The sequence below is a fragment of the Monodon monoceros genome, unplaced genomic scaffold (assembly GCF_005190385.1).
Source record: "Monodon monoceros isolate NGI ecotype Baffin Bay Population unplaced genomic scaffold, NGI_Narwhal_1 Super_Scaffold_5, whole genome shotgun sequence".
Taxonomy (NCBI): domain Eukaryota; kingdom Metazoa; phylum Chordata; class Mammalia; order Artiodactyla; family Monodontidae; genus Monodon; species Monodon monoceros.
The window spans coordinates 15,489,324-15,499,862 of record NW_021703782.1 but is presented as its reverse complement, the minus strand read 5'-3'; the positions used below and the strand labels follow the sequence as shown (position 1 = coordinate 15,499,862).

General features: G+C 42.5%; 1 protein-coding gene across 1 annotated transcript in view; it reads left to right on the top strand.

The window, feature by feature from the left end:
• The first annotated feature begins 926 nt into the window (after positions 1–926).
• Positions 927–10,539, top strand: part of PIWIL2 (piwi like RNA-mediated gene silencing 2) — a 90,069-nt gene continuing 80,456 nt past the window's right edge. Inside the window, exons 1-8 of the mRNA XM_029203907.1 lie at positions 927–1,055; positions 2,882–3,080; positions 4,568–4,655; positions 4,802–4,940; positions 5,440–5,646; positions 6,271–6,381; positions 8,855–8,972; positions 9,428–9,552. Of these exons, the coding sequence (XP_029059740.1) occupies positions 2,889–3,080; positions 4,568–4,655; positions 4,802–4,940; positions 5,440–5,646; positions 6,271–6,381; positions 8,855–8,972; positions 9,428–9,552 (980 nt within the window). The 5' untranslated portion in view covers positions 927–1,055; positions 2,882–2,888. The remainder of the gene's footprint in view (positions 1,056–2,881; positions 3,081–4,567; positions 4,656–4,801; positions 4,941–5,439; positions 5,647–6,270; positions 6,382–8,854; positions 8,973–9,427; positions 9,553–10,539) is intronic.

Sequence of the window (10,539 nt, the reverse complement as noted above, 5' to 3'; positions counted from 1 at the left end):
TCTCCTGCTCCAATAATTTTCAAGCTATTCTGTTTTGGGAAGGAGAGGAGAGTCCTTGAATGTATGGATTAAAACGAGGTATGAGATATCTGAGGCTTGGAAAAGCCGTGTCTAGCCCTATTCCATATAGAGTATTTACATGTCTTTACAACATCAGCCAAGGTCTCTGGAAGCTGGACCCCAACCACCTCGGAAAACTTGGGGTTGGAGAGGGGTGCAGTTATTTGCCAAAATGATTGGAGAGGGAGAGAAATCTTTACTTATTTGGAAATTATACCGTTGCTGCAGAGTTAACCACCAATGCTTTTACATAGTTTGAAGAAAGCTCTTCTTGGCTCACAGATTCAGGTATTAATAAATAATAATGATAGGCAAAATTTATTGCAGGCAATCTTCTCCTTGTGCCAGGTATTTTACACGCATCATCTCATTAACGTATATACATTTCCATACAATCCTATGAATGGATGATTTTCTTCCAGTTTTATATATAAGTACAGTGAGGCTTAGAGATCACATAATTAGGTGTTTGAATGTCAACTCAAGCTCTTTCCTATTCATCACCCACATCCTTATATCCTCTGACTGGGAAGGATGGGGCAAGTCAATCTCTTCATGAGCGTGTAAGCTAACTCTGTTTACAGGAGTTGCCAACGGCATGGGAGTCAGGATCTTAAAAACGTAACACATTTTAACGCTTAGGTTCACTCCTAACTTCTGGACCCCCACTTGGGGTACCCCTTTCGGATGAACCTAGTGCTATAGTGAAAGAAGCTGCTGGAACGGGAGAGGGAGGCACTCTTTGCAGAAGAGCCAATGAGACCGCTGGTTCTTGTGAGTGGCACTTCGTTTGGCCAATGGGTTCAGCCTCGGAGGCACCGCGAGAAGACGGGAACTTGGGGTATGGAGCATGTGGGACCGTGGCGCGGCGCGAGCGTTGAACCCGGGGTTCGCTTGAGGACTCGCTGAGCTGCGCGAGTGCTCGAACGCTGGTGAGAGGAGGGGACGCAGGTGTGGAAGGCCGGGGAGGCCAAGGTCGCTCTGCTACAGGCCAGGTGCGCTTTCGCTCAAGCTCTTGCTGGTGAACGGGGGCCCCTCCGGCCCACTCGGACCCTCCCCTGTTCTCTCATCCCATATCCTTGGGGAGCCGCGAGGGCCTGTGGGCCCCTGGGTGGAGCCTGGGCCGGGGGCGGGGGTGGGGAGTTGTTATTTGAGGCTGGGGGGGGGGGGGGGGTAGGAGGAACGCAGGACCTGGGAGAGGTGGGAAGGTGGTGCCTGGGGAGGGAGGGGACTCTGATGGGGAGAGGGGTTTGGGCGGGCGTGAGTGTTACTCGCACACAAGGGGTGGGCAGGACCCCCAGGGGAGTTTTGGTTTGGGGAATGATGCTTTCTCCAGGGTGGAAGGGATGTAGAATTTGCCTTCAGGAACCTCTTTTCTGGTTAGGCCCAGTCATATGCCCCAGCCCGGAGCTTGCACTTGGAGGGGTGGGGAACGTAGGCCTCACCGGTCCTGGGACCTGCCTGTCCTTGGACTCTCCCCGCTTGTACCTTATAGTCAGCCAGCCACCTGCTAACTAATCAAATGAGAAAATCCACATTAAGGGAGGGCCTGAATCTGTAGAAGTGATGGTGGAGGTGAGGGAGGGGTGGAGAAAGAAGAGGATTCCAGAAATCCAGTAATTGGTAGGTGTTATAGTGCCTCTCAGTGTGTACCAGTTAGGCTACTGAATGTTCTGGTTTCTTCCAGTGGTGGTGAGAAGTTGTGAGTGAAGAGGCCAAGCTAACTGAAAAGGAGTTTAAACAATTAAAGGGGAGAACTGTAGTAGCCTTTGAGTAAGGGAGGCATATCCTCCCATTTTAGTGTAAAAGATAATAATTTATTTAAAAATTTTTTGCCAGATCCTGAACCGCCTTCACCTATAGTTGACTTAGGAATTGTATGTCAGTCTTGTCTTTATATGCATGGCCTGATTTCTCTGTAGCTAATACTTACGACACGTTTGCAGAAGTTAAGAAGAGGCTTACTTGTTGGTTACAAAAGATTCTTCAGGGAGCAGGGGTGAGTCCAGACAATGAAGGGAGCCCCTGAAAGAAGGAGTCCTGAAGTCTACAGATTATAAAGTGATTTTGAAGAGGCTTAGTGAGTCTGAGACTTGAGGGGCGAGAAGAGCATCATCCCTGGTTACCTTGCGGGGTGGGGGGAAGTGTGGTGGGGGGAAGTGTTGTCACCTGTCAGACTCAGCAGGAATCATAGGCTCAAACCAGAAAGGGTCTGTACCCTGGAGACCTCAGTTCTGGTAGAGTTTGAAAGAAGAGTTTTATAGAAAGGAATTGGATAAAGATTCAGAGAAGCAGCTAAGGAACCAAGGAGGAGATGGAAAAGTTTAATGTGAAAATAGACTGGAAAAATATTAGGACTCTGGTAGAAGAAAGAGTGACCCAAAACGAAGCAAAACCCATAAATATTTATGGACAAAAAATTTTATGATATGGCTATGTTAACTATAAACTTACTTATAAAGCAAAATCAGGCCCATACCTAAAAAGCATTTCCCTCTACAACTGGTAGTTAACTTACAGGACTGAGTTCTCTAAGAGGCCGTTTGGGTAGAAAATATAAGTAAATTCAAGGAGGGCTTGGCCTTTAAGAGATTGCTGATGGAGAGTGTTTAGAATATTCTGTGCTAAACAGAAGCTTTTGAAGTGAACATAACATAGGAGGCTGGTTGCATCACTGGTCTGATCCAAAGTAGCTGTTTTTTTTTCCTTAATGCTTTGTGAGTCTGTCTTGAAGGAGAAGGAAAACAATTGGGAATCATTTAAATTATAAAATGATGGCAGATAATTAACCAGAACAGATTGACACCTGTGTCCTCTGCAGCCTTGCAATGGATCCTGTCCGACCACCCTTCAGGGGCCCGTCTCCTGTGCACCCATCTCAGCCTGTTCGGATGCCGGGCTCTTGGCAACAGGCTCCAAAACCTTTGGACCCAGCTCTGGGCAGGGCAGGACCTGCAGGCAGAGGCCATGTATTTGAAAAGCGAGAGGAGCCAGGCCCACAGAGTGGGCCAGTGCAAAAGGTAAGACCGTGTCTGCATACATAGTAGCAGCACACAGCTTATCATCAGGGCAAATAAGGGATTTCAAGGTACTTAGGAAACTGGGAAGCCCTATATGAAAGCAAGGGTTTGTTTTTTTTTCCCTTGAACAAGGTGGTTGCCTCTTGGAATCTATTTCAAATTCTTGAGTTGAAAGTCTAGAAAAAGGGCCTCGTAATGAATGTTAGATGGACCCGGGTAAATGCCTTAGTTCTCTAGCTTCTATAAATATAAATATATACATACATAAATGATAGGTTTAAAGGTACAGTCTTTTCTTTTTTTGTGAGTGTTTAGATTTCCACTCTGGGTTTGACTCTATGGTATTAGCAGCCACTCTTGCCTCTAAGGTCATAATTGTTAAGAATGGTTTCTTTCAGAAGGCTCTTTGCCTGAATCTTAAAGAAAAAGAGGATCTTCAGCTATTGTTAGTGCTGTGTGTATACTCGCATGGACGTGCATTCTTAATCTCCTAATTATATAGTAATTTTAAGAATGGTATTTGTCTATAATTAATCTCAAAGAATAAAGAGTTAGCAAATACAGGAAGAATCTAATAGTGCAGTTATGACAATTTTAAGTAGGTTGACAATGTCAGATGTAACGTTCTGTAAGAAGAAACATAATTGACAGTAATCCTGTATTTTTACTCAAATGGATTGCTTGAGTCTATATGTGGCAACTCTAATTGGTGTAACAGTAGTAAACTTCCAAGACTGCTACAGGAAAACAGTAGCAAGTTTTGTTGAGGTTATTTAAAAAAAAAGCAAAATTCTGATACTCTTAAATGATCCATTTTTTTGGAAAATTTATTAGCCAGTACACTTGTTCTCTCTTACCTTAGGTGTACAGGAAATGAACTAGAAAAATAATTCTGTTGCATTTGTTATACTGTATATCAAATCATGAACTGTAACTGTTTATGCTTGAAAACCTAATATGACATAAGTGTTTTGTTTTTCGTTTTACATAAATTTATTTTTGGCTGCGTTGGGTCTTCGTTGCTGTGCACGGGCTTTCTCTATTTGTGGCGAGCGAGGGCTGCTCTTTGTTGTGGTGCATGGGCTTCTCATTGCGGTGGCTTCTTTTGTTGCGGATCACAGGCTCTAGGTGTGCGGGCTTCAGGAGTTGTGGCTCGTGGGCTCTAGAGCACAGGCTCAGTAGTTGTGGCGCACGGGCTTAGTTGCTCTACGGTATGTGGGATCTTCCCGGACCAGGGATCGAACCCGTGTCCCCTGCATTGGCAGGTGGATTCTTAACCACTGTGCCACCAGGGAAGTCCGACAGAAGTGTTTTTTTTAAGACCATAAGGATTTAAACAATTTTTATAAGGTATTTTTATTCTTGTAACATTTATAGAATTTGAAGTGGATGATTTTTATTATTTACCAAGACTTGAAGAAAACCAACAGTGTTTCTGAGGTTTTAAACTACATCTTAGAATAACTTTATTCTTTGACTTTCTGTAGGAATCTATGGGTTTGGTCTCAATGTTCCGAGGACTGGGCCTTGAAACAGTGTCCCGGACCCCTGTGGAACAGGAAATGCCTCCTTTAGGTATGTGGAAGACTAACTTGAGAAAACGTGGCGTTATATATGATTGCTTTGTTCTTAAATTCACACAGTTTATCTTCAGAAAAATTACTGTACTTTATAAAATGTTCAGCTCACGGTTACAGCTGGGGTTTGACTCTTCTGTTTAGGTAGAGGCATTTTAGGTCGAGGCTTGTCTACCAGTATGGCACGCAAGGACAAAGAAGAACCCCATCCCACTTTTCTGGATCCTTCAGTGTTGGCATCTGGAGATAGCAAGATGGCAGAGGCCTCCATTGGTTGGAGTAGGTGGGTAAAGTTGCCTTCTTGGGTAGCCATCAAATTCAGATGAAATGTCTGTAAGTCCAGAGAGAAACTCTAAAGTGGGTTGTGTTACCTCACAAAGAAACAGTGCATGGTTTCATGGTAGGAATGGGTGTTTTCCAGGAGTGGTCAGCAGCTACTGATGAAGTCAGTCTTTGGACGAGGGTAAAAGCAGTACTCCACTGCAGTTCACCACCCTGTTTGCCCTCTTAAGAATTCAGCCTGGTGGTCGTGGTTCTTTAACCCAGGTGGGTCAAACTTCCATCTCAAGTTCTGCTGTGGAAGTTGGCCCTGAGAGTCAATATTAATAACAATTGATGAATAAGTCATGTTAGCGTATTGGATTTGGAGAGAATCCCAGTGCTTGGGTCCCTCTTGCTGACTCCTCCAGGAAGAGAATATAGATTTGGGGGACTCATTTAGATAGGGCATAGATAGAAGCATGATTGAGAAAGTTCTGATTTGCCTCTTTTCAACATTTCAGAACGCTTGGAAGAGGGAATTTGGATGCCTTTTTATTACCGAGGGGAAGAGCAGCTGGTGGTATAGGCAGAGGAGTATACAAGGCCCCCGGTGCTCTCAGCCTGAATTCTCAGGATCCTGCCCAGCTGTCATCTCCGCCACCTCTGCCCCCGGCCCCACTGCATTCTCTGGATCGCCCACCACTTGGGACTGCAGAACACAAGGAAAAGTAAGTCAGGAGTGCTGCCATCCCTGCTTGGTGATGATGTGGAGGAGGCCTTCGCATAGTATTGCAAACTCTGTTCTGTTGTGTCTAAAGTCCTCCTTGGGTGGTAGGTACTGCAGGGTTGTTTTGTTTTTTGCCAGTGGGGAGAATGACAGAGAGGTGGGGCAATTCCTGATGAGGTGAAATGGGGTTAGTGATGATAGTATGTATTTATCTAGAGTCTACTCATGGCTTTTCATTTCCTTCCCAATTCAGACATAGATAATTCTTTGTCATGTTGAAGATAAGGAAATTATCTAGGAAATACATTGCAGCAGTTCATTTTTCTCTATAGAACTAATTCTTATGTTCTTAGTTAGCTGGCCTAGTTATTCTAGTGATATTACTAGGACAAATAGGGTGACCTTGCTTCTCTAATTAGAGATTGCTAAGAATTTACCTTCTGGCTTTCAAAGCTTCTTTTGTATGTCTTGATTCTTGGTCTGTGTACCTGTAAGCAAAGTGTGAAATACTACTTCCCCCAATCTATCTTTCCTTTCCTTTTTTTTCTTTGCATTTTTGTGGCATGGATTATTTGTTTGTTTTTGGCATATGTGGGTGCTTTTGGTTTTTATTTTTATTTTCTAGAGAGCCTTTTGTGAAGCAAGGATCAAAAGGAACACCTCAATCTTTGGGATTGAACCTTATCAAAATACAGTGTCGTAATGAAGCAGTTTATCAATATCATGTAACTTTCAGGTATTCACAGCTTTTTTCCCCTCTGTATTGTTCACTTCTTAGAGAACAGTAATGAAATAGTTCCACAGCAAAAACTGAATTGTTTTTGTGTATAACTCCTGATGCAGCTCCCCCTACAGTAATTCATATATTCAGATCCTTGCAATAAGTTTAAAGTTAACGTTTTTTGTGTGTGTTTAGCTATATTACCAATCCAGATTTTAACTTAATAGGTGCAATTTTATGCATGAGGTTAGAGGTGGATTTTCTGTAAAGTTAATGAAACTTAAGTTCAGGGCCTTTTACTTGCATAGACCCCTTCATAACCTTTTTAACTTACCTTGTATCTGTAGTTTTGTATTCCTCTTCTTAAAGAGACCCCCCCCCCACAGTGGTATCAGAAACACACCCCACAATACCTGGATCCTCTCTGCGTGAGTGCTATACCAGCATTTGATGGCTCACCAGTGATAGTCTAGGGTTAAACTTGAGGGTGAAAAAACCAGAGAAAATAACTTGAATTTTATATCAGTAACTTTAGGATTTATCATACTTATTTAAAGGTTAAGAATTTGTATTAGTCTGTGTTCTTTTTTAAAATCTCAGGAGAGCCATTAACTGAAGGTTATTAGCTGGAATTGTGAAAATAAATGAGTGTTTTGGAATATTTATGGAGAAAAAGGAAGATGGAAGACTGAATTTTTGAAGCACAGCTATTAATTGGTACAAGAAGAAGTGGAATGAAAGAGAGAAGAAAGGAACAGTTAGGGGAACAATACCCTGAAGACAGGGTTATAAAGCCAGAAAGAAGGACCCATTTGAATGAGGGAGAGGTGGTTGACTTTGGCCACAGGGAAAAAAGTTGTTGAATTTGCTTTCAAGAGGCACCCTTGGTGATTTTCTAGTAGCTTTATTAGTGTTATGGGGAAAAAATGAGACTAAAAGAACAAAGGAGAGCCTGGGCCATGAGAAATAGCCAGTGGATTGGCCACTTATTTTAAAAGTATGTAAGAGGGATGAGAAATGGAATGATAATTGCTTTAAAGGTTTTGGTGAGGTAAGAAACTGGACGTGAACACATGTGACAAGTGAAGAGAAGGAGTCAGGAAACCGGGTGGAATTGAACTAGCAAGAGGGGAAGGTGGTGGGAATGGGCCTGTTCTGGAATGTAAGGGGCGGAGATGGGTGTTAATGAGAGGGAAGAGTACTTGCTCTGGAAATGGGTTGACAACTGATAATGAAACAGAAAGGAGTGTGAGACTCCTCACTGGTCTCTGCATTGACCAGGCTGTGGAGAAGACTTGGATTCTATAAATTTCGAGATTGTAGATGCAGACCTTTGAAGCCACAATGTGAAGAGGATGAGAGAATACCGAGAGGATGTATTACCGTGACTGGTCATCCTGTAGCTTCCTTGACATCATGGGGCTCTAAAAAGACAAATTTAAATATAGTGTCTTGGGCATAATGCCATGTATGTGTGAATTTTTTAGAAGAAGCATTTTGGAATGTGATGTTAGCATGTGAGTGCTTAGTTTTGGCGATGACTGTATTGGATTACCGCTTGATTTTTTTTGTTGATGTTATCTTTCTTCATGTACTTGAACATGCTTGACCCTTTTTAGCCTTGGATTTGTTTAAACTTCGAAGTTGTAGAATAGGTTGTGTGTTACTGTGATCTGTTGGGACGGTCATTGTACAAAGTAGCTACTGGACTTTTTCAAAGCTGTAAGATTTGTGACAGTGAATTGATAAAAAGTTGAGGGCTTCCTTGGTGGCGCAGTGATTGAGAGTCTGCCTGCTGATGCAGGGGACACGGGTTTGTGCCCCGGTCCGGGAAGATCCCACATACTGCGGAGCGGCTGGGCCCGTAAGCCATGGCCGCTGAGCCTGTGCTCCGCAACGGGAGAGGCCACAACAGTGAGAGGCCCGCGTACCGCAAAAAAAAAAAAGTTGAAATTGCTGTGAGTGAAAAATGGTTAGAGTAAAATCCTATATTTTTTAAAAATATATTTTTAAAAGTGTATATTTCTATAGATGCTAGAGCAGGGATTAGCAAGCTGTGGCAGGCCTGCTGGGCAAATCTGGCCCACTGCCTGTTTTTGTAATAAAGTTTTGCTGGAACATAGCCATACTTATTGGTTTACATATTGTCTACGAGGCTTTTGTGCTATGTTAGCAGAGTTGAATAGTTGTAGCAGAGACCATATGACCTGTAAAATCTTTCCATAAAAGTTTTCTGACCCTCTGGTCTAAACTCTCGAAGAATGTACACTGACATGATAAGGCAGTTGTGTTTGGGTGGTGGATTTATGGATTATTTTTATTTTCTGTGACCCAGTATCCTTGGGTCAGAGTTCTTTAGTCAGATGTATTTCAATATTTTAATATGACCACTAGATGGAGCAGTAGTCATAAGTGACTGCATCTCTAACAGACCTACCACACAGCTGTAAAGTCAAACTGAAATAAAATCCTCTTTATTATTTTCTAGCCCCAATGTGGAGTGCAAAAGCATGAAGTTTGGCATGTTGAAGGACCATCAAGCTGTCACCGGAAACATCACTGCTTTCGATGGATCCATTCTCTATCTGCCTGTTAAGCTAAAACAAGTGAGACCAAATAGGAAGTGCACTTGGGGGCGAAGCACGGGTGGTGGGGAAATCATAGTGTCCCGGAACATTTGAGTTGTACTTTCCTATTCTGAGAGGAAAGGCAGACTTCTCCATAACAAAGAAATTGCAAACTGAGAAACTTTTACATCTGAGTTCTTTCTAGTCCCTTCTCTCTTAAGAGGAGTGGTTGGAAGCCTTTGACCTTAGTGACAAAGAATATTCAAGATTGCTAATTCGAAGGGCTCTATTGCTAGTTCTCCATTGGGTTTCTCTTACTAAATCCTTTCATAAGTCCTACTTGTCATGCTGTGATTTTGTCTAGTGTGGACAGCAAAGTAACAGTAAAGAATAAAACATGTTTAAGATATTATAGTGTTCTAGAACACAGTTGGATTAGATTAGCGCTTGGTAGTGTTGTAATTTCTCTTTACTTGCATATGTTTATTTGTTAGGTTCTTGAGTTAAAAAGTCAAAGGAAAACTGACAGTGCCGAGATCATCATTAAGGTTCAGTTGACAAAGATCCTGGAGCCCTGTTCTGACTTGTGTGTTCCGTTCTACAATGTTGTTTTCCGTCGGTGAGAAACGGCTGAAGTCTTATTTTCTTTAACCTCAGTCTTGTATTTGTAACAGAGCTCTTCAGGAAGCTTGGGTGGTATTAAAATACAGTGCGTATATAGATGAGTTTGGAAACATTTAATAAATAAATGGATGACATTAAGGCTAACTTATTAAAAGTTATCTCAAGTGATTGTCCAGATTTGGGTATATGAAAGTAGGTTTGAAGTAGCTGGACAGAGGGGGCTGGTTTCCTTCCATTCATTCAGGAACTTTAAAAGCAAATGTTTATGGTACATATTTAATGGTGTCAGTGATGGGGCTACTTGAAGAGGTAGCATGTAAAAATTTTTGCTAGAATTTTTCCCAGTCCTTTGAATTTTTGGATACAGACAGCTCATAATTTTTTAACTTTTCTGAAGACTTCCAAATTTTCATAAAACTGTTATTCCCAAACCACCTTTTTTAAAATGAAACAGAACCTGATTTCTACTTAGTCAGCTGAACTGCCAGGAACAAACATAACTTCCTAAGCCTGACTGATAGTCACAAATTTAGAAATGGACTTTTTTTTTTTGGCGGTACGTGGGCCTGTCACTGTTGCGGCCTCTCCCGTTGCGGAGCACAGGCTCAGCGGCCATGGCTTACGGGCCCAGCCGCTCCGCGGCATGTGGGATCTTCCCGGACCAGGGCACGAATCCGTGTCCCCTGCATCGGCAGGCGGACTCTCAACCACTGCGCCACCAGGGAAGCCCAGAGATGGACTTTCTTGTGCTCTTTTTAGTTAATGGGGAAAAGTAATGTAAATCGAGCTTGGGAAGTCAACTTGATTTTTGGTTACCCAGTTAGCAGAAAAAGCTGCAGCCAGTTGCATATACTGCAAGATAAATACTTTGGTAATTTTTATTTTTCTTTTGGCAAGAGTGTTCTCAGCATAAAAGCTATATTGTGCAAAGAGCATCAACATTTCTGCTCTTTTAGGCTTTCAAAGGAAAATGTAGCTAAGA